The following is a 24,048-nucleotide window of genomic DNA, read 5'->3' as shown; positions in this document are numbered from 1 at the left end:
AACTCTTGAGCACCCTAACTGAACCTTCATGTCTCATCTTTACATAAGCCTCCTTCTTCCTCTTGACAAGTGTTTCGACTGCTTTAGTAAACCACGGTTCCCTTGCTCGACCACTTCCTCCCTGCCTGACAGGTACAAACTTATCAAGGACACGCAGTAGCTGTACCTTGAACAAGCTCCACATTTCCATTGTGCCCATCCCCTGCAGTTTTCCTCTCCATCCGATGCATCCTAAGTCTTGCCTCATCGCATCATAATTGCCTTTCCCCCAGATAAAACTCTTGCCCTGCGGTATATACCTATCCCTTTCCATCACTAAAGTAAACGTAATTGAATTGTGGTCACTATCACCAAAGTGCTCACCTACCTCCAAACCTAACACCTGTCCTGGTTCATTACCCAGTACCAAATCCAATATGGCCTCGCCTCTCGTTGGCCTATCTACATACTGTCAGGAAACCCTCCTGCACACATTGGACAAAAACGGACCCATCTAAAGTACTCGAACTATAGCGTTTCCAGTCAATATTTGGAAAGTTAAAGGCCCCATAACAACTACCCTGTTGCTTTTGCTCCTATCCAGAATCATCTTTGCAATCCTTTCCTCTACATCTCTGGAACTTTTTGGAGGCCTATAGAAAACCCCTAACAGGGTGACCTCTCTTTCCTGTTTATAACCTCAGCCCATACTACTTCAGTAGACGAGTCCTCATCAAACGTCCTTTCTGCCACCGTAATACTGTCCTTGACCCTCCCCCTCTTTTACCTCCTTCCCTGAGCTTACTGAAATATCTAAACCCCGGCACCTGCAACAACCATTCCTGCCCCTGCTCTATCCATGCCTCCGAAATGGCCACAACATCGAAGTCCCAGGTACCAATCCATGCCGCAAGTTCACCCACCTTATTCCAGATGCTCCTGGCATTGAAGAAGACACACTTTAAACCACCTTCCTGCCTGCCGGTACACTCCTGCAACTTTGGAACCTTACTCATGACCTCACTACTCTCAACCTCCTGTATACTGGAGCCACAATTCAGTTTCCCAACTGATCAAGGTGTGTAAGATAGGGAGCAGCTGTTCCCCCTAGTTGAAGGGACAGTCACTAGGGGGCACAAGTTCAAGGTGAGGGGCGGGAGGTTTAGGGGGGATTTGAGGAGAAAGCGTTTTTACTCAAGAGGGTGGTGACGGTCTGGAATGCACGGCCTGGGAGGGTGGGAGAGGCGGGTTGCCTCACATCCTTTTAAATGTACCTGGATAAGCACTTGCCACGCCATAACATTCAAGGCTATGGGCCAAGTGCTGCCAAATGGGATTAGGTATGCAGGTCAGGTGTTTTTCGCATGTCGTGCAGGCTCAATGGGCCAAAGGGCCTCTTCTGCAGAGATTCTCTGACCCCAATAGTTCGGAAATCTGCATTAGCTGATATAGGCACGAGGGGTTTTTGAGAGTTGGGCTTAGAAGTAATTAAACGTTGCCGCCATTTTCCAGACTACTCGTGAGCCGCACCAGGGGCAGTCTGTCAATATAGCCAATTAACAACAGGCTATGACAGCATGGGGCAGCATGGTAGCATTGTGGATAGCACAATTGCTTCACAGCTCCAGGGTCCCAGGTTCGATTCCGGCTTGGGTCACTGTCTGTGCGGAGTCTGCACATCCTCCCCGTGTGTGCGTGGGTTTCCTCTGGGTGCTCCGGTTTCCTCCCACAGTCCAAAGATGTGCGGGTTAGGTGGATTGGCCATGATAAATTGCCCTTAGTGTCCAAAATTGCCCTTAGTGTTGGGTGGGGTTGCTGGGTTATGGGGATAGGGTGTAGGTGTTGACCTTGGGTGGGGTGCTCTTTCCAAGAGCCGGTGCAGACCCGATGGGCCGCATGGCCTCCTTCTGCACTGTAAATTCTATGATAATCTATGACACAATTATACTGAAGCATATCGAGAGAGACATGAACATTTTGTACGCCTGCATCAAATATGCAAATTATTGCAAACGATCAAAGTTTTTATTGATCAACAGAGCAATGTAGCTAATTAGGTCAAGGCATTGATCCAGTTCGATCCTTTGATTCTGTTGAAATAATGTAATCTTTATGAAACAAGCACTGCAAACACCTCCCCGGTTTGCAGAATTGATTTGGACATGCCACGAGGCCGTTCCATTGATACCATGCCAGCCAAATTGACAGGAGGCCTGCACCTTATGTTGCACCGACAGAATTGATCAGGGCTACCGTGCTTGAGGTCCCATTTCAGGCTGGTGCTCCTTGTGTCAGCATCCCAATTGCAAGTCTAAACTTGTATTATGAACCTGAATGAAGAAAACCAGGGCACTTTGGCGTGCGTAACAAGCAACATCCACGGCAAACTGGGCCCTTGAGAAGGTCTCTGAGGGGGTCCGGAGTGTTTAACTTGCACCTACCTAATTGCAAATTTTATTTTGCTGACGTTATTTCTCTTGAATTAATGCGTTTCTGCAGCACGAACACGGTTTTAATCTGGCTAGCTGAAACCATCTTTCAGAAATTAAGACAGTAGTGCATCAATATTTCAAAGAGGCCATTGCGCAGAAATGTTCAGGAAACATTGATCTAAAGAGGTGATTGGGATCAGTGGCAAAATAATTTCAATATATTCACTGAATGAAGAAAGAGAGCTAACTTCAGAAATACCACTGTTTTTTGGGAAGGAGTTCTGTGTTTTAATTTGACAAATGGGCTCTCACTTGCTTTTTCTTCCTCTCTTTGTTTCTGTTTCCTGGTCTTCCATCAGCTCTGCAAATCCCCCCCCCCCCCCCCCCCCCGCCCCATCCCCCTCCCCACCTGCAACCCTCTCTTTTCCATCTCCTTTTGTCTGTAATAATAATAATTTTTATTATTGTCACAAGTAGGCTTACATTAACACTGCAATCGTTACTGTGAAAAGCCCCTAGTCGCCATACTCCGGCGCCTGTTCGGGTACACAGAGAGAGAATTCGGAATGTCCAATTCACCTAACGTGAACGTCTTTCTGGACTTTTGGGAGGAAACAGGAGCACCCGGAGGAAACCCACGCTGACACAGGGAGAAGGTGCAGACTCCGCACAGCCAGTGACCCAAGCCAGGAATACGTCCTCACAGTTTAAATCCATCCAAAGCAGGAAACGATGTGACATTTCCTCATTGGTTCAAGCATTGCGGCTCTCGATAGCTAGACCTGGACTGATGTAAATAACCGTCTGCTCTGGGACCTGGTGATTGGCTAAATGGCAGAATCTCCTGGAGGCTTGCTTCACTGTTCAGTTCTATTGCTGTTGCTGCCCCAATTAGCTTTACAGCCCACACTCCATGTACACTGTGGATGGACAACTGATTTTTAAAAAAGGTTTCTCATACTTCCTGTATCATTGACTGGACATTAATTTTTTTACTCAGTTAATTGATTACTTCACTACCTCACAAAGCCCATTAACGCTCTGTCCGTGTGGAGTTTGTGCATTCTCCCCGTGTTTGCGTGGGTCTCACCCCCCACAACCCAAAGATGTGCAGGGTAGGTGGATTGTCCATGCTAAATTACCCCTTTAATTGGGAAAAAAAACAAAGGGCATTAACCATCAGTATTAATACTGGGGTTCCAGAGCTGGCATCGGGCGGGGATTGGAAGAATGGGGGACCTGTTCATCGACGGGACGTTTGCGAGCCTAGGGGAACTGGAGGAGACGTTCGAGTTACCCCCGGGAAATGCCTTTAGATATATGCAGGTGAGGGCTTTTGTGAGGCGACAGGTGAGGGAATTCCCGTTGCTCCCGGCACAAGAAGTTCAAGATAGGGTGATCTCGGGTGTATGGGTCGGGGAGGGCAAGGTGTCGGAAATACACCAGGAGTTGAAAGAAGAGGGGGAAGCGCTGGTAGAAGAGTTGAAGGGTAAATGGGAGGAGGAGCTGGGGGAGGAGATCGAGGAAGGTCTGTGGGCTGATGCCCTAGGTAGGGTTAATTCCTCCTCCTCGTGTGCCAGGCTCAGCCTGATACAATTTAAGGTGGTCCACAGAGCGCACTTGACGGGGGCGAGGTTGAGTAGGTTCTTTGGGGTAGAGGACAGATGTGGAAGGTGCTCAGGGAGCCCGGCGAACCATGTCCATATGTTTTGGTCATGCCCGGCACTGGAGGGGTTCTGGAGAGGAGTGACGGGAGCAATATCTCAGGTGGTGAAAGTCTGGGTCAAGCCAAGCTGGGGGCTAGCACTATTTGGAGTAGTGGACGAACCGGGAGTGCAGGAGGCGAAAGAGGCCGGCATTCTGGCCTTTGCGTCCCTAGTAGCCCGGCGAAGGATCTTGCTAATGTGGAGGGAGGCAAAGCCCCCCGGCCTGGATAAACGACATGGCTGGGTTTATAAAGTTGGAGAGGATTAAGTTTGCCTTGAGAGGGTCTGCACAGGGGTTCTACAGGCAGTGGCAACCGTTCGTAGACTATCTCGCGGAGTGTTAGAGGAAGGTCGGTCAGCAGCAGCAGCAACCTTGAGGGAGGGGGGGGGGGGGGGGGGGAGACTGCCTAGGATGGTGGATGAGCAAGAGATAACATGAAGGGTTGGGGAAACTGGCACGTACGGGTGAGGGCCAATGTACAAAGCTGTGTAAATATATCATTTTGCCATGTATATATCTTGCTCTGCACGATTTCTCGTTTTTTTGTTGTTGCGGGGGGGGGGGGTTATTGTTTGTAAGGGAGAAAAATTGTGTTAAAAAACCTGAATAAATATATTTTTTTTTTTAAGTATTAATACTGGGCACTGATGAAGAACTTGGTGTTAACGTTATGTTAATTGTAGGGATAAATAAATGGAGGGTATTGACTGATCAAGTATCTTGTGCACATATAAAGAAGGACTGCACTGCATTCTGGCCCCCATTGGGGGGGGAGGTGGGTCTCGCTGCATGATCGTCCCCCTTTTCCACTGGGAATACGGTGTGGAGGGTGTTGCATGCAGCAGGCCTGTGCAACAAAAGACTAAGTTGTTTTGTGGATTCCCAGGTCACTCGTCTTTTCCGCCACCTTGGCAGAGTCAGGTTGAGCTGTTACATAGGTTTTGTGAGGTTGCACCCCCTTTTTAATTAACTGAGGGGCTGCTGCTCAGGTTCTGGCTGCTGCACTTCAGCTCCTGATCTTTGGCCACCTGATGTGGCGGAGGGCAGGCAGGATGGAGGACCTCCAGGTAAGCCTGTTCCCCGGACCTGACCACTGAGAGGTCCAGGCAGCAGGCGGTTGAGGGGTCATTCGGCCTGACTACCCTCTCATGCGGCTATATTTGCGTCCAGGTGTCCTAGAGAGGAAGCACTCGGTGTCCATTGGCACGCTTGAAACCCACCATGATCAGTGGATGCTGCTGGGGCTGGAGTATATCACCAACCTTAGGAATTACATTTCAAATCAATTTGATCGGTTTTGCTTTGTAGTTTTGTTTTAGTTTTGCCCTTTAGGGGGCTGCTTACTTGATCATTTGTATATTTGTTTTAATTGATATTTTTCAGTTGAGTATAATGAAGGACTTGTGTTTGATAAAGTTTCCCATGGCAGGTTGATGGGAAAAGTGAAGTCGTATGGGGTTCAGGGTGTACTAGCTAGATGGATAAAGAACTGGCAGGGCAAGAGGAGACAGAGAGTAGTGGTGGAAGGGAGTGTCTCAAAATGGAGAAAGGTGACTAGTGGTGTTCCAGAGGGATCCGTGCTCGGACCACTGTTGTTTGTGATATACATAAATGATCTGGATGAAGGTATAGGTGGTCTGATTAGCAAGTTTGCAGAAGATACTAAGATTGGTAGAGTTGCAGATAATGAGGAGGACTGTCAGAGAATACAGCAAAATATAAATAGATTGGAGAGTTGGGCAGAGAAATGGCAGATGGAGTTCAATCCAGGCAAATGCGAGGTGATGCATTTTGGAAGATCTAATTCAAGAGCGGACTATACGGTCAATGAAAGAGTCCTGGGGAAAATTGATGTACAGAGAGATCTGGGAGTTCAAGTCCATTGTACCCTGAAGGTAGCAACGCAATGCGTAGGTTCTTTGGGGTGGAGGACAGATGTGGAAGGTGTTCAGGGAGTCCGACGAACCATGTCCATATGTTTTGGTCATGCCCGGCACTGGAGGGGTTCTGGAGAGGAGTGGCGGGAGCAATATCTCAGGTGGTGAAAGTCCGGGTCAAGCCAAGCTGGGGGCTAGCACTATTTGGAGTAGTGGATGAGCCGGGAGTGCAGGAGGCGAAAGAGGCCGGCATTCTGGCCTTTGCGCCTCTAGTAGCCCGGCGAAGGATCTTGCTAATGTGGAAGGAGGCGAAGCCCCCGCAGCGTGGAGGCCTGGATAAATGATATGGCAGGGTTTATCAAGTTGGAAAGGATAAAGTTTGCCTTGAGAGGGTCTGCGCAGGGGTTCTACAGGCGGTGGCAACCGTTCCTAGACCATCTCGCGGAGCGTTAGATGAAGGTCGGACAGCAGCAACAGCAACACTGGGGGGGAGGGGGGGACGTCGTTCGTGGGGAGTGGGGGGTGGGGGGGAAGGGGGTTCCTCTGGGGGGCATTTGAGCAAGAAAACACATGAATGATCTGGAAACTGACATGTATGGGAAGTTTCCAATGTACAAAGTTCTGTATCTTATTGACTTGCCATGTTCATGTCTTGCCACGCGAGTTCTCTTTCTTTTCTTTGTTACGGGGGCAAAAGAAGGTGGCAACGCAGGTCGATAGAGTGGTCAAGAAGGCATACAGCACGCTTGCCTTCATCGGACGGGGTATTGAGTACAAGAGTCGGCAGGTCATGTTACAGTTGTATAGGACTTTGGTTAGGCCACATTTGGAATACTGCATGCAGTTCTGGTCGCCACATTACCAGAAGGATGTGGATGCTTTAGAGAGGGTGCAGAGGAGGTTCACCAGGATGTTGCCTGGTATGGAGGGTGCTAGCTATGAAGAAAGGTTGAGTAGATTAGGATTGTTTTCGTTGGAAAGACGGAGGTTGAGGGGGGACCTGATTGAGGTCTACAAAATTATGAGAGGTATGGACAGGGTGGATAGCAACAAGCTTTTTCCAAGAGTGGGGGTGTCAGTTACAAGGGGTCACGATTTCAAGGTGAGAGGGGGAAAGTTTTTTACGCAGAGGGTGGTGGATGCCTGGAACGCTTTGCCAGCGGAGGTGGTAGAGGTGGGCACGATAGCATCATTTAAGATGCATCTAGACAGATATACGAATGGGCAGGGAACAGAGGGAAGTAGATCCTTGGAAAATAGAAGACAGGTTTAGATGAAGGATCAGGATCGGCGCAGGCTGGGAGGGCCGAAGGGCCTGTTCCTGTGCGGTAATTTTCTTTGTTCTTTGTTCACTGAGTGTGTTAGCAGATAGGAGGCAGGCAACAAATAATGTTGCATTCCAAAAATAAAAGCACTATCAGGGAAAGGATTAGCGTCTAGTTTCATACTTCACCATCTGACTTGGGATCTAATCATCACTCGGAATTGAATTAAGTTGGACAGCACGGTGGTGCAGTGGGTTAGCACTGCAGCCTCACGGCGCCGAGGTCCCAGGTTCGAATCCCGGCTCTGGGTCACTGTCCGTGTGGAGTTTGCACATTCTCCCCGTGTTTGAGTGGGTTTCGCCCCCACAACCCAAAGATGTGCAGGGTAGGTGGATTGGCCGCTTTAAATTGCCCCTTAATTGGAAAAAAAATGAATTGGGTACTCCAAATTTATTTTTTTTAATAATTTTTTTTTTTAAAGAATTGAATTAAGTCAACCCATGAGTTTCACGATGCAGTTAGTAATTTGTATCCAGGAGCATTCTTCAAGAGAAAGACTTGCATTGATGTAGCGCCTCCCACACCTGGACATCCAAGCCTTTTACAGCAAATAATGTACTTTTGAAGAATGGTCACTGCTGTGATGTGGGGAAGGGGTGAGATTGCAGCTACGTGCCAGATAACAATTACAGCTCAACATGACTCTGTCATTCGCAGCATCTTCTGACACTTTGATCCGCTTTCTGCTTTGTAATCGTTCCTAGATGCCCGCTATTGCCTATGCGGCAGGCCTCAGTCCCTCCTTGCTAGTTTGTAGCCTTGCCCAGAGGGATGGAACAACGTGACAATTCCGTTTTTTTTTTTTTGTCCCTTTTCTCTCCCAGGACCGAGGGGTTGACCGCAGTATCTTCCAGAACCCAGCGAAGCTGCACCTGACAATCGGAACGCTCGTTCTGCTTAATGAGCAAGAGGTCGCCAAAGCCTGTGAGCTGCTGCAGAAATGCAAGGAGAACTTCATCAAGTGAGTAAAGGCCCAGTCGTGTCCAGCAACTGGCTGCAGCTCCTCCATCCAAATGGTGTTCCTCAGCTTGCTGCCGTGTTACGACAGAGATTTACCACTGGGGGGTTTATTCCTACAGCCAGTATACAATGAGAGGGATGTTTTGAAAGCAAAGACGTACTCGGCTCCTGCAAAAGATTAAATTTAGCACGTACGTGTTTGGAGGGGGAGAAATCATTTGCTCGGTCAGTTGCACAGATCTCTTAGGAAGCCTCCTGACTGTGATGTGGGGAAGGGGTGAGATTGCACCAACGTGCCAGATAACAATTACAGCTCAACATGACTCTGTCATTCGCAGCATCTTCTGACACTTTGATCCGCTTTCTGCTTTGTAATCGTTCCTAGATGCCCGCTATTGCCTATGCGGCAGGCCTCAGTCCCTCCTTGCTAGTTTGTAGCCTTGCCCAGAGCCTTGTCCATCCCTCTGGGCAAGGCTACAAACTAGCAAGGAGGGACTGAGGTCTGCCGCATAGGCAATAGCGGGCATCTAGGAACGATTACAAAGCAGAAAGCGGATCAAAGTTTCAGAAGATGTGGGGCTGTTTAGCACAGGGCTAAATCGCTGGCTTTGAAAGCAGATCAAGGAAGGACAGCAGCACGGTTCAATTCCCGTACCAGCCTCCCCGAACAGGCGCCGGAATGTGGCAACTAGGGGCTTTTCACAGTAACTTCATTTGAAGTCTACTTGTGACAATAAGCGATTTTCATTTCATTTCAGTTAGTTGTCTTCTCTTCTACCCCTTCTCCACTCTCACTGTCAAGGAAAGAAAGGTTTACGTAAGTAACCCAAAGCGCAGGTGCACATTTCTGAATTTTATTTCATCTGCTTCAGCAAAGCGAGGTTCCTTGTCATTGTCAGCCCGAGCTTTAACATTGTTCACCTATTCAGCGTCCCTCCTGCAGCTCTTCACAGAAGAACTGCATATTATTATTATTATTATTTCACAAATGATTCTGTGGAGTCACAAATATTTAAAAGCAGGGCCCTCAGCAACTGTCTGTCGCAAGTGGCCTGATCTAGTCACCACTAGATGTCATTAAATGTATGATAAAGCTCGGCACTACACCACCCGGGGACTTCAGAGATTCCTTGTAATACTTCCAGGAGGCGCAGAGTGAAAGGACAAACTGGTTTATTTTAAACTGAAAATAAAGCCATTCCCACGGTGGCGCACAAAACAAACGTCCCAGCCCAGGATTATCGGGAACGGCCGCTCCGCGTCTGGGAGCTACTTTTAAAGGTCCCGCTATTGTGCCCTAGCAACCGTGGGAACCCGGATTCTACAAAGCACCTGGGGAGATCAATCAGCGATTTCTCCGGGTCCCCGTGAGGGTTATCGCATCACCCCCGCATCAAGTCCGAATCATTCCCTCACTCGCACAGCGATGAGGCCTCTTTTACCGCTCGGCACAAGGCTTCGAGTTGTCAGCAGATGGAACCGGATCCGGGGGGAGGTGAAGTGGACTGGAGATCTTCCCTTCCTTGTTAAACGCTGAGGGCCACAGCCGGAGGTTCGTCGTCAGTGCAGATCTCGAGCAGGGAACCAAGCTCTTCAGTCTTCGTTTTGGATTCCGAATCTTCATTGTGGGAGGGGAACGACTCTCGTGACCCCCATAGGCTGAGCCCCCTTGCTGGAGGTGACGAGCGTCAAGGACATGGTCTCTACTGAAATTGTCGCCGCTGGAGTATGTTCCCTGCTTCTCAGGTGGTCCAGGTGTTTTTTCACGGCCTTCCCTTGGACGTTGAGTTTGGAAGAAACCAGTCTTGCCCAGCGAGACTGCTTGGAATCCAATGGGAACCATCTCCAAGGTTCCGCACACAGACAGCACCTCCTGTTCTGAAGGTCCTTCCAGGTCATCTGGTGTCATAGTTCCTTTTTTTGGGTCTCCTGTTTTGACTCCACCTCCCCTCCCAAGTTGGGAAATAGCAACCGAGTCTGGTACGCCACATGGTTCTATAATCAAAGAGGAACCCGTCCAATTCCGTATCCAGGAAACCAGACGGCGGTTTCTTCAATCTGCTTTTCAACGTTTGAACTGCTGTTTGGCCAGGCCAATAGACAATGGATAGCATGCCGGTTCGGCACCGTTCGGATGTGTTTAATGCTGTTCGACTTCATGAATGCCTGAAATTCTTCACTGGTAAAGGGAGTACCATTAGGATATGTGGATCTCTGATATGTCGTGGGTACAGAAACTTTGCCAGAGTTTTTTTATTGTTGTGTGAGGAGTCGTGGAGGACATAAGTACTTGTAACCATTTCGAAAGGGCATCAATCTCAGGAACAGGCCAGCAAAGTCCATGTGCACCTGTACCCATTGTCTTCCTGGGCATTTCCATGGGAGATTCTGGTTCTCCTGGCACAAGGAGCACTATTTCACCAGATTCTCAATGTCTGTATCGAGCACGGGCCACCAGATGTAGCTCCTTTCGAGCTTTTTCATCTTGGATACCTCGGTGTGTCCACTGTGCAATTCCATCAACATTAGGTGCCGACCTGAGTGGGGGGTTGAATACTCGGGGGCTCCCACAGGATGATGCCACCTTCTACAGTCGGCTCTTGTCATTCAGTGAGAAAGGGCTTCATGTCATCAAATTCTGCCACTGAGGATCATGTGGAGCAATTTTGCCAGTGTGAGACCCCGTCTGAGCCCACATTTCAATCTGGTTCAGGGCAAGGTATCCAGCAAGTTCTTGCAGTGCCAGCAGAGGGCCCAAGCTTCTGGGCAGCAGGTTGCGACTCAGGCCATCCGTATGGCAATGTGTATTCCTGGGCAATACTCGAGAAAGTATTCGTAGGCCGCTAACAATAATGCCCAACGTATAATTCAAGCTGAGGCGATGGGGGGAATCGCTTTATCCTCTTTAAAAAAGGCCAGCATGGGTTTATGGTCTGTTACGATTATGAAATGTCTGCCGTAGATGTGGGTGGAATTTCTTCACCTCAAAAATACAGCCTTTTCAAACTGAGAATAACATCTATCCGCATCCGAAAAGGTTCTCTCGGTACCATTGACCCATCTGGACCCTCTGGAGCCAGACTCTGCCCAAGTGTCTGGGTCCTGATCCTCGTACAACTATGAGTGAGAGTCGGGCCATCCGCTTCCCAGATGTAACCGGGGTCATGGTGGTCCCCATACAGTGGTTAGCACTGTTGCTTCACAGCACCAGGATCCCAGGTTCGATTCCCACATAAGTCCCTGTCTGAGTGGAATCTGCATTTCCTCCCCATGTCTGCCGGTGCTCCGGTTTCCTCCCACAAGTCCCGAAAGACGTGCTTGTTAGGTGAATTGGACATTCTGAATTCTCCCTCTGTGGACCCGAAAACCAGTGCCGGAATGTGGCGACTAGGGACTTTTCACAGTAACTTCATTGCAGTGTTAATGTAAGCCTACTTGTGACACTAATAAAGATTATTATTATTAATCTTCAATGGCTCCCCTGTATATGTGGCCAACCCGGCTCTGGTGTTTCACAGGTCTAAGGGCAAGATCCCATCCGGAAATGCCAGAAGGTATGTTCCCCGATGTTGGAGATGGCAGTATCCACCTCCATTTCTAGGGAGCAAGACTGTTCTCTTTATCAGGGCAATCTTAGAGGTGTAGATGCAATTTAGTGGCAGCATTTCATCTTCTAAGGGCTGTTAGACAAGGCTCGAGCCTGAGGTGGCTTTAGCTTCTGGCCTGGGCGGCATGCATACTGTTGACTCTTGCAGCCTTGCCCGGGCCGGTCCTTGGGCGAACACTTGTAGTCCTCTGGGGACTTCCTTGGTTCTTCTAAGGTTATCCAACTGTCTTTCGAGATGCCAGAATGTCCTGGCTGAATCTTGAGTTGGTGGTGGGTGAGGCACATGGAGCCTTTACTGGGAAAGTCGGACTTTCCGTACGAGCCCCCCCCCCCCTCCCGTCACGGGTTTTCCTGGGGGTCCTCTCAGCCGTGTTGAATCGATAAGGCTGGAGGATTACGGATGGCTTTGGGTCATAATGGTTCTTTACTACTTCCACAGACTCATTGAATGTTTTTGTGTCAGGGATTCTTTGGAATGCTGAATGTCGGGGCCTTGCATGCTGTCAAAAGGATTACTTTATGCCGATGCTATTGATGGGGACGAAGTAGCACAAGAGTTCAGCATACCGGGGCCAGTCCTCCACGTCCGCATCATAAGACTCGAGCTTCCCAAACAAAGGCATTTCTGGATTTTTCTTTTTGCTTTGTTTCTTGCCAGCGTTGTCGTTAGGGAGTTTTGAAAAAGCTGCTATGGGGCAGCACGGTGGCGCAGTGGGTTAGCCCTGCAGCCGCATGGCGCCGAGGTCCCAGGTTCGATCCTGGCTCTGGGTCACTGTCCGTGTGGAGTTTCCACGTGTTTGCGTGGGTATCGCCCCCACAACCCAAAGATGTGCAGGCTAGGTGGATTGGCCACGCTAAATTGCCCCTTAATTGGAAAAAATGAATTGGGTACTCATAAATTTATTTTTTAAAAAGAAATGTCTGCTGAGAGACCCATGTTCGATCCGCGTCGCCAGTGTAATAATTCCAGGAGGTGCGGAAAGGCCAAATTGGTCTATTTTTTAGCTGAAAGGAATGCTGCTACCGCGGCACACGAAACAAACATCTCAGCCCAGGACTACCCAGGACCATTTATAGGTCCTGCTAACAAACCCCTACTCACCACGGGAACCCGTATCCTAAGAAGCCCACGGGGAGTTCAATCAATAATCCCCCATGGTCCTCTCAAGGGTTTTTTTTTTAAAATTTAGACTATCCAATTAATTTTTTCCAATTAAGGGGCAATTTAGTGTGGCCAATCCACCTACCCTGCACATCTTTTGGTTTGTGGGGGCGAAACCCACGCAAACACAGCGAGAATGTGCAAACTCCACACGGACACTGACCCGGGATCGAACCTGGGACCTTGGCGCCGTGAGGCAGCAGGGCTAACCCACTGCGCCACCGTGCTGCCCAGTCCTCATGACAGTTATCTCACTCCCTTTCTATTCAATCTGCTTTGGGTCTGTTGGGACTAAGATGCAAGGTGACGAATAAATAGGCAAATTCCTTTGAAAATGAGAGAATAATGCTAAACAATTCAGGGCGATGGCTATCCAGATTTCTGCAAAGGCTGAATTCATTACAGGGGGTGTGCATAGTTTGGCTTCGCATCCACGTTTTTCACTCTTCTATTTGCGGGCTCACCTGAAAATATCAGTGCTGTCTCAGGTACCCAGTGTAAGTATGAAGCCACTCTGAGGGACCCAGAGCATGTGAGTCCGCTGGGGCACTCTGCGGTGCAATGTGTCCTTACAACAACAGCACTGCTAAGAGATTGATTTCCCCTTTAAAGCAGGGATGATTACACCAGGGCTGCCTTAAGCCAGGAACAAATTGGGGCTTTGTTTTACAAGGCAAGAAAGACTGATTATTCAACAAAGGAGATTTGTGCACGCAGTACGAATGAGCTGCTTGCTGGTCACACTCGTGATAGGTTTTACAGAATCTTAGTTTGCAAACCTCCATTAATCCTCCAAACTGGAGAGCTTTACAGATTCTCGGTGGTAAGGTAACACAAAATAAATTATTAGTGTAACTCGGGGGAATTGTTTTGAAAAAGTCATGCATTTTAGTTAATTGCGTTGGGCGGCACGGTGGCGCAGTGGGTTAGCCCTGTTGCCTCACGGCGCCAAGGTCCCAGGTTCGATCCCAGCTCTGGGTCACCGTCCGTGTAGAGTTTGCACATTCTCCCCGTGTTTGCGTGGGTCTCACCCCCACAACCCAAAGATGTGCAGGGTAGGTGGATTGGCCACGCTAAATTGCCCCTTAATTGGAAAAAAATTTAAATAAAAAATAAATAATAATTTAGTTAATTGCAGGCATTTAAAAAATGGAAAAGAATAAGAAGCCATTCTTTTGGCTAAGCTTTCGGCTCCGATGGCCCAGAGCTCTGGAATCCCCACCCTAAACCACTCCACCCCTCTTCCTCTTCTCCTTTAAGATACTCCTTAAAACCTACTTCTTTGACCAAGGTTTAATTCACGTGCCCTAATATCTCCCCATGTGGCTGGATTTCAAATTTTGTCCACTAATTCTTCTGTGATGTGTCTCGGAATGTTTTACAATATTAAAGACTAGATGAACTCTAGCTGCTGCTGAGACAGCAGGTGGAGGGGATCTATATTTCTCACACATGGAACCCACAGCCTTCCCTGATGCCCGAAGGCGAGATGGGGGGGCTGAAGGAGTTTGTCCTGCCACAAATTCTGTGATTTGTGTTGAGGGAATGGTTAAAATCTGGTCTTGCAGCCGGTCGCTGGGGGGTAGTGGGAGAACCTACATCCTGTTTTACATTTGACCAGAGGGCCATTCGGTCCATCGAGTCTGCATTGACCCTCTGAAAGAGCAACCTAGGCCCACTCCCCCACCCTATTCCCATGACCCCTTAACGCCACCTGACCTACACATCTTTGGACATTAAGGGGCAATTTAGAATGGCCAATCCACTGGACCTGCACATCTTTGGACTGTGGAAGGAAACCGGAGCACCCGGAGGAAACCCATGCAGACCCGGGGAGAAAACGGAAACTCCAAGGCTGGAATTGAACCCAGGTCCCTGGCACTGTGCGGCAGCAGTGCTAACCACTGCCACAGTGCCATCCATGTGACACAGGAGTAATGGGTTCTGCAAGGGGTTATATTATTAGGAGGTGGTGAAGGAGATTATAAGAGGGTGAGGCTTGAGTTCTATATCCAGCCGAGCTGTTGGCAGGGGATTGGTAAACTATTTTTTTTATCCAGGCTGGATCGTCTACATTTTGTTTGGGGGAGTCAGGAAGGGAAGAGGAATCTACAGCATATCTAGATGAAGGGGCATACAGATTTCCAAATCACGTGTTGTGTTTAGGCCTTTTAAGTGCTATGGAGGAACTCGTCCTACATTCATCCTCGTGTTTCTGTTGCATATTCACTACTCTCTGTTGTGCGAACGGTAATAAAGCAACAAAGCCTGCTGAGAGTCACCAGAGGGCATGAATACAAATGAGTGCCAATGTATTCAGTCTCCTGCTTGAGTAAACAGTTTTAAATAGTTTCTTTCCAAGGCCAGTGAAAGATTGGAACAGTATCTCTCAGGAGATTATGACGCACTCTTAAATTGATGTTTGTTAGGCAAGCGTCGTGTGGTTTACATGATGAGCCCTAACGAGAAGTAAAGTAATTAATGTTAATCGTGCAGTAGGTTAAGCACAGTTCCACCTGTTTCTCATTTATTTGCCTCCATAGAATTAAGGAAATGCATCACAATATTTTAAGATTGTGTTATTCAACCTTTCTTTCCTGGGCCCACTTTTACCAGCCGGCAGACCTTCGCGACCCAAGCCGGCCGACCTTCGCGACCCGCGCTGGCCGACCTCCGCGACCCGCGCTGGCCGACCTCCGCAACCCAAGCCGGCCGACCTTCGCGACAGATGCCAAGGTTCGCTAACCTTTAATGTGAAAGGGGAGCCTGCTTGGTCCTCACAATCTCATTCCAATGAGGTTCACCGGAGGAGAGGGCATTTGTGGCATTTTCATCTTTGTGAGAATGGAAAATTCGACCTCGCAATGTAGGTCGTCGTGAAGGACAATAGCAACGAAATGCTTGTTTTACTCAGCACTGGATACTCCTGGGAGACACTACTCCAGAATGCTGACAGCCTCATGGGCTTTTGCCGTGTTTTTAATGCGCTGTCACTGGTCAGGTACGGCAGCGTAATCTTTTCATTTGGAGTCAGCTGTAAGTTAATAACTGATGCTGGGGTCTCAGCCTCAAAAGGAAGTTTTTACCCTCCACTTCTGTCTCAAAATCTGAAACTTCTCCTCTCAATTGCCAGTACTTGCCTGCATATAACACACATGGGCGTTTCATCTTTAATTGCATTGGCACAATTGACAAAACCATACCTCAAGAAATCATCATTATACTGCTTTGTTCTTGAGTTAAGTTTCTTCTTTGTAGGTTGTTAACCAGAGGCCTCGGAGCTCTGTACAGAGCTAACACTAGCACTGCTCTGTCCTGCCCTGGACTCTCCTGCTCAGCTCTCTCCAGCAGATTCTGTTGTGGGATCCTGGCCAGTTAGTACACTGCCTAGTTCTGACTCTGGCCATCTCTTACTTGCTAGAAAAGCGATTCATCTTCACAGTCCTCTTGCCCCGCTTGCCAGCAGCTAGAAAATGGAAGAAGCTCTCCTCTGTGATTTGGCGCCAAAAGCACGTACATACAGGGTGCTTGGTGTCAAGTGTATGTGCAGGGCGTGTGCCCTGCTCACTGCTGCCACCTCTGGCCGGAAGATTGCACACACCCTAATTTCCTTATCATTTAAATGACGGCAGCGGCCGCTATTCTCAATAAAAATGCCGGTAGCGGCCGTTGGGCGCTACTTCCGGGATCGGGACCCTCGTAGGAACGCCGCTACCAATCACTCCATGACCCGACTGCAACCACCCCGCAGGTCATGACCCGCTCTTAGAAAAACCCTGTTTTTAAGACATATTTTCTTTAAATCCGATTAAACCTAACCTGCAGACTTTGTCTATTTAGCGGTTTCAGATATTTTAAATAAAAATACATATCTTTTAATTGCCTGAGTTTTCTGCTTACCTTCATGCTTCTCTTATTATTTTTAAATGCCATGTTGCCTCACTTGGCAGCACTCTCATCTGTAGGTTGGAAGATTGCAGATTCAAACCTACTCCAGAGTCGGAACACCTATTCTAGGCTAACCATTGAGTGCAGTGCCAAGGGAGTGCGGCACCGTCAAGGGTGCTGTACTTCAGATGCGTTGTAAAACATGTTCTGCAGGAAAGGAAGCCATTGGACCCGGTGGAGTGACCAGCGGTGCTCCAGGTAGGGAGCAGAGAGCAGTGCCTCGGAGGTGGACTGTGGAAGAGAGGTGCACAAGAGGAATGGAGTGGTCAGAACTAGCGAAGACAGCAGAGGAGTTAAGGAGGGAGGCTGCACCATGACTGCTGCGACATAGGGTATCTTGATAATTGTCGGGTTTTGAAGTTGGAAGGTAACATTGATCTAAGACTTTAGGAAGACCTTTTTCCTGCTGCCAGATAACCTGCTGCTTCAAACAAAATGTTTTAATTGTCTAACAGCAAATGGAAGATTCCAATATGGTGAGTAAGACCATAGGATCATCATCTTCAGCAAGATGAAGTCTACAAGTTTAGAACTGCACAGAGCCATTCCAAATCTAGTGAACTACATCCACACATTTAATTATTATTGATTTGATTCCTTTATCAGACTTACATAGCCAGAGCTCTCAGCTCCTTGCCTGCTCCAAAAAGCAATTCAGATTGAATCCAATTCATGATCCCCACAAGAGAGACTTACCAGATCCAGGCACTGCACCTGACCTCACGATCATCTTAGCCAAAAGGCCGAGATGCGATCGACATCCATTTGTGGATGTTAGCACATCTCAGAGACCGAGTTGCAGCCTTTGAAGTCCTTTGCAGCACGCTTTATTTTTTGCAATGCCTTTGCTTATTTTTGTAAATGACAATGTCGCTGAACAATGCAATCCGTTCTCTCGGGGATGCAGTCGCAGGCCCGTGTCGGAATTTTCTGTATCAGTCCAACATGTCTGCTGGGGAGTCCTGCAGAAAGCCTCAGTCCTGTTTCGTCTGCTCAAGCAGCTCTTTCCCAGTTGGTGGCATAAACTGAACAGCCATCGCTTGTAAGCAGAAGTTTAGATGTAGGTTTAATCATAACGAAGGGAAAGCCTAACATTCATACAGCCCCTTCCATAACCTTAGTATACTCCTAACGTGCTCCACAGCCGATCTAGCACTGCTTTTGGAGTATAGTCACCATTGTAACATAGGAGGTGCATTAGCTGAAACCTGGGCTTGTGGACTGTATTTCATTGGAGCTTTTCCCACCCCGTCACCGTAACCTCAACGCAGTTCCCACAGCGACGAAGCGAGAGAAAATCTCAAGGAATTCACTGCCATCCCCACCTCTTTACCACGTGTCAGACTGTGCAAAGTGCTCTGAACGAGTGTCCTTCAGTCAGATTTCTCCCAAGTTACTTTCGTGGACTCCCACTGACCGGTTCAATAGAATTATACAGGCCTCACAGCACGGACGGAGGCATGGAAGCAGGTATCTGCGCCGGCCGAAGAAACGGGCCACCCAGCATGATTCCATTCCCCTGTCCATACCTCTGCAGGTTACTGCACTTCGGGTGCTTATAAATCAGATCAGGTTTTCTGTTTCTACTACCTTTCAGAAGTGGGTCCTCAACCACTATTACCCTCTGTCTGCGTGGGTTTCCTCCGGGTGCTCCGGTTTCCTCCCACCGGATTAGGTGGATTGGCCACTCTAAATTGCCCCTTGTGTCCAGAAGGTTAGGTGGGTTTACTAGACAGGGTGCTCTTTCCAAGGGACAGTACAGACTAGATGGGCCGAATGGCCTCCTGCACTGTAGGGACTTTATGTATAGAGATTCAGAAGATGGGGCACAAATGGTTAAGGAGAATAATCCATGATTGATAAAAGCAAATTACCATGGATGCTGGAATCTGAAACAAAAGCAGAAAATGCTGGACAAACTCAGCAGGTCTGACAGCATCTGTGGAGAGAGTAAACGGAGCTAACGTTTCAAGTCCAGGTGACTCTTTGCCAAAGCTAGCGAGAACTGGAACTGGGGTCAGATTTATACTGTTGCGGAGTGGGGGGGGGGGGGGGGGGGGGGGGCGATAGGTGGAGACCGACATGTCGTGGACAAAAAAGACAAAGGGAATGTAAATAGTGGCTAAGAAGGGTGCTGATAGTGACAATTTGAGATCAGAATGTGTGAATGGCATAATCCATGATGTGCACTTCATAGATCATAGAAATTAGATCATAGAATTTACAGTGCAGAAGGAGGCCATTCGGCCCATCGAGTCTGCACCGGCTCTTGGAAAGAGCACCCTACCCAAGGTCAACACCTCCACCCTATCCCCATAACCCAGTAACCCCACTAAGGGCAATTTTGGACACTAAGGGCAATTTATCATGGCCAATCCACCTAACCCGCACATCTTTGGACTGTGGGAGGAAACCAGAGCACCCGGAGGAAACCCACGTACACACTGGGAGGATGTGCAGACTCCGCACAGACAGTGATCCAAGCCGGGAATCGAACCTGGGACCCTGGAGCTGTGAAGCAATTGTGCTATCCACAATGCTACCGTGCTGCACTCATGATCTTACACGTTTTTAGAAAAACTGTTCTGAGGGTCACATTTTTAAAATTCCTTTGACTGAATTTAAAGATGTTCTCAAATTGGCTCCAGACTACCGGACTAGTGTGGATGTCAGTCATCTTTCTCTTGCCTTCTGAGGGGACCATGATGCATTCCTCAGACATATATATACACGTAAAATCTAACGAGTGCTCTGAAAGAGTAAACAAAAACTCATAGACTTGATTGCTTTTCCCCAAAAGATGCAAACTGATAAGGCACCGAAAGGTGTGAACAGCCCTTGACCCTTTTGATCACTAGGTATGACTAATGACATTACCACTTGCCTAGGAAGTGACTCAGCAGTGATGTACAGGTCACATGATAATGGTGGCCATCTTGTCTTAACCTGCACATCTTTGGGTTGTGGGGGTGAGACCCACGCAGACACGCGGAGAATATACAAACTCCACACGGATAGTGACCCAGGGCCGGGATTCGAACCCGTGTCCTCAGCGCCGCAGTCCCAGTGCTAACCACTGCGCCACATGCTGCCCCTAAATTTGGGTTATTCATGATTCACATTTGTAAGTGTCGTTTTATCTTCATTTGTAACTAATCATTGTTTGTATATGTTAGTAACATTATCGCTTCTAAAATAACTTCCAGAGCAATTGTGTGAAATTAATTAACTTTTTCCTTTGCAAGTAAAAAAACTTTACCGCTGGGTTGGTTTAAATTGGGGTCCGGTTTAGCTCAGTTGGCTGGACGGCTGGTTCGTGATGTGGAGAGTAACCAGCAGCGCCGCCCCCCCCCCCAAGGACAGCTTATGGTTCTCTGGGATTGTGGCAACTTTATTTTCATTTTAAATAGAATTTATTAACACACACGCATGTTCAAATACATTGGCGGCATTGGGGCTCAGCACTGCCTCCCAGCCCTAGGGACCGGTGTTCAATTCTTGCCTTTGGTGACTGTCTGTGTGGAGTTTGTACATTCTCGTTGTGTCTGCGAAGGTTTCCTCCCACACATGTGCAGGTTAGATGGATTGGTCATAGATGATCAATGCACAGGGCTGTGGGGAGAGGGCGGGAGTGTGGACCTGGGTGGAATGCTCTTTCAGAGGGTCAGTGCAGACTCGATGGGCCAAATGGCCTCTTTCTGCACTGATAAGAATGCTGTGGATGACTTTCAGGAAGCACCTTTAAAGCATCTGTGACACGAGGAATGTCAAAGCAGCAATTGAAGCAAAAGCAGATCGCATTTGTACAGCGCCTTTCATGACCTCTGGCTGTCCCAAAGCACTTTACCCCCAATTAACTACTTTTTGAAGGGTACGCACTGTTGTAATGATCCGAATAAAATTTGTTTATTATGAGCAGTCCAGTCCAGTCCATTCACAGGAGCTTCCCTGCATTTTGGGTCTTGCAGTGCACCCGAGACGCACAAAGCTGATCAGTGCTTGGGGGAGAGGACCGGGTGTACTGTGATGGAGGCAAATGAGGCCAGTTGGGTCTTATGCGACGTTATCAGGCTATGTCTTTTCAGCATGTTGGATTTCGCAACGTGCTCTGATTCTTAATCGCTCTGCAGTGGTTTACTGGGTTATGATTATTGTGTGATAGACGTTCAGGATATTGCAAAGGACCTGGCGAGACTCTGACATTCAGCAAGAGGGAACCCGATCAATAATACCCTGTAACCTGAATCTTACAGGAGCTTAAATGAAACATCACATCCAGGTGGTATATATTCTGATACTCAATGACTTTAAAACTGTGAAAACAAAACATTGTAAACCTCCTATTTTCATGCTTTGCCACGCACTGATACTCCAATTGCATGCAGTAATTTGATTGATATGAGGGCAGGTGGGTTTAGATCCTTCAACGATTACCGCTGCATTTAATGGGGAAATGAAACTACCTTGAAATTTCCATTAGAAATTAGGGAACAGGCAATCAACATGCCTCCTAGGAAATTACACCTGCTTTGGGAAAGGTTGGACCTTAACCTGTTTAATTTAGTTTAGTTTACCCATTGGAGTTTAGAAGAATGAGAGGTCATGTTACTGAAACGTATAAAGTCCTGGATTTTTGAGAGGCAAGGGAGTCGAGGGTACTGATGGGAAAGTAGAGTTGAGATCACCGTCAGATCAAATCAGATCTTATTGAATGGTGGAGCAGGCTTGAAGGGCGGAAGGGCCTATTCCTGCTCCTAAATCCTTTGTTCCTGGGAGACAGTGCAGGGGAATCCCTGAGGATTTCAGGAACAATGGCATTAATCCGTGGCAGTAGTGGAAGCACCTTGAATGGCCATTGCAGTGATCCCACTCAGTTTAAACACAACGCACTGACCAGCTGAGCATGTCCGGCCAACCTATTAAGGGGAATTTGGTAAGCATACGATCAATAAGAATATAAAAAGGTTGTGGGGAAAGGGCAGGAAAATGTGATTAGAATAGACAAGACCATTGAAGAGCTATCACCAGATTTCACACCTTTGTGTTGTAAATTCTGTGATCCATAATGACACGTACAAGAGAATGATTCAAAGGATGTGCAAGTCTTTTGTTAATTTTGTACTTTGCATTGACTGCCACTCTTTTGTGTATGCATTGAAGAGGGTGAACTGAGCTGCAATGAGCGTGGTTTCAACAGTAAAAGGACAGTGCTAAAAATAAAGAGTAGGTGGCAATTTAGTAGAGATGAAGAAAAACACGCATTAACACATCACCTTTCGTGATCTCAGAATGTCCCAAAACGTTTCTATGTTTCTAATGAATGACTTTTGGAATCTAACCACTGGTTCAGTGTAGAAGACGTGCAGCCAATTTTCACATGCCAAACTCTCACACACAGCAATGTGATAATGACCGACGGACTAAGTGCTGGTAAATGGGATTGGTGTAGATTGGTATTTGATGGTCAGCATAGACATGGTGGGCCGAAGGGCCTGTTTCTGTGCTGTATGACTATGAGTATAGTAGTGTTGGTTAACAGATAAATATTGCCCAGGACCCCGGGAGTACTCCCCTGTTTTTCTTCAAATAGATCCGTGGGATTGTTCACTCCCTCTAAAGAGGGCTGACTGGGCCTCAGTTTAACATCTCGCCTGAAACATGGCACCTCCAGCAATGCAGTACTCCCTTCGTACCGCACTGCTGGGTCAGCCTGGATTGTGTGATCAAATCTATTGAGCCCACAGCTTTGTGTCACCGATGTGAAAGTGGTACAATTGTCCAAGGCTGACACATTAAGAGGAAGGTTGAAGGGGTGAACCTCAGAGGCATATAAAGCACAAAAGAACAACAAAGAACAAAGAAATGTACAGCACAGGAACAGGCCCTTCGGCCCTCCAAGCCCGTGCCGACCATGCTGCCCGACTAAACTACAATCTTCTACACTTCCTGGGTCGTATCCCTCTATTCCCATCCTATTCATGTATTTGTCAAGATGCCCCTTAAATGTCACTATCGTCCCTGCTTCCACCACCTCGTCCGGTAGCGAGTTCCAGGCACCCACTACCCTCTGCGTAAAAAACTTGCCTCGTACATCTACTCTAAACCTTGCCCCTCTCACCTTAAACCTATGCCCCCTAGTAATTGACCCCTCTACCCTGGGGAAAAGCCTCTGACTATCCACTCTGTCTATGCCCCTCATAATTTTGTAGACCTCTATCAGGTCTCCCCTCAACCTCCTTCGTTCCAGTGAGAACAAACCGAGTTTATTCAACCGCTCCTCATAGCTAATGCCCTCCATACCAGGCAACATTCTGGTAAATCTCTTCTGCACCCTCTCTAAAGCCTCCACGTCCTTCTGGAAGTGTGGCGACCAGAATTGAACACTATACTCCAAGTGTGGCCTAACTAAGGTTCTATACAGCTGCAACATGACTTGCCAATTCTTATAATCAATGCCCCGGCCAATGAAGGTGAGAGAGCTTTGAATGCTATGCCAATGTTAATAGAAGATGAGGAGGCACATTTAAATGAGTGTAAAGGAAATTAAAATTGATATTGTAAAATATCCAATGGTAGATGATTGAGTCGACTTACCAGGTAAGTCGATGAAGTCAAAGACATTGAAGGACAAATGGCTTTTCCCATTTGTTTGTTTGTGGCCTGTTCAGGTCCAGCGTGTTAAACAGTTCATGACCCGCTTTTGTATGTTTTGTTTTCTGATGCTCTTGGGGTGCGACTCTCTTGTTTAAGTCTGATATCCCAGTCTTTGAGCAGTTGCTGTGGCTTTACCTCTGTTGAGTGTTTTACTTGGCATCTGACTGCCTTGCAATGGTCCTTCTCTTCCAGTAAACTTGCTGATGGAAAGCCGCTGGTCGTGAGGATGCAAGGGATTGAATACATGAATGATGACCCAAGTATGGTCGATGTACTTTATGGAAAGATTCAAATGAAGAATGAATCGGACGCGTAAGTGCTGAAGAACCTGACGGTTCATTCTGTCGCTATGTGGTTTCCGGGGAAGGCCGAGTTGGGATTGGTTTCCTGTCTAGGC

General features: G+C 47.8%; 1 protein-coding gene across 3 annotated transcripts in view; it reads left to right on the top strand.

Moving 5' to 3' along the window:
• Positions 1 to 24,048, top strand: part of ascc1 (activating signal cointegrator 1 complex subunit 1) — a 79,190-nt gene that overhangs the window by 29,481 nt on the left and 25,661 nt on the right. For all 3 annotated transcript variants that reach the window (XM_072491459.1, XM_072491456.1, XM_072491457.1), the window contains 2 exons: positions 8,145 to 8,281; positions 23,844 to 23,963. In XM_072491459.1, the coding sequence (XP_072347560.1) occupies positions 8,145 to 8,281; positions 23,844 to 23,963 (257 nt within the window). The remainder of the gene's footprint in view (positions 1 to 8,144; positions 8,282 to 23,843; positions 23,964 to 24,048) is intronic.

This window comes from Scyliorhinus torazame, chromosome 28 (assembly GCF_047496885.1).
Source record: "Scyliorhinus torazame isolate Kashiwa2021f chromosome 28, sScyTor2.1, whole genome shotgun sequence".
Taxonomy (NCBI): Eukaryota; Metazoa; Chordata; class Chondrichthyes; order Carcharhiniformes; family Scyliorhinidae; genus Scyliorhinus; species Scyliorhinus torazame.
The sequence above is the reverse complement of the archived record's forward strand: the minus strand, read 5'-3'. Positions and strand labels throughout refer to the sequence as shown.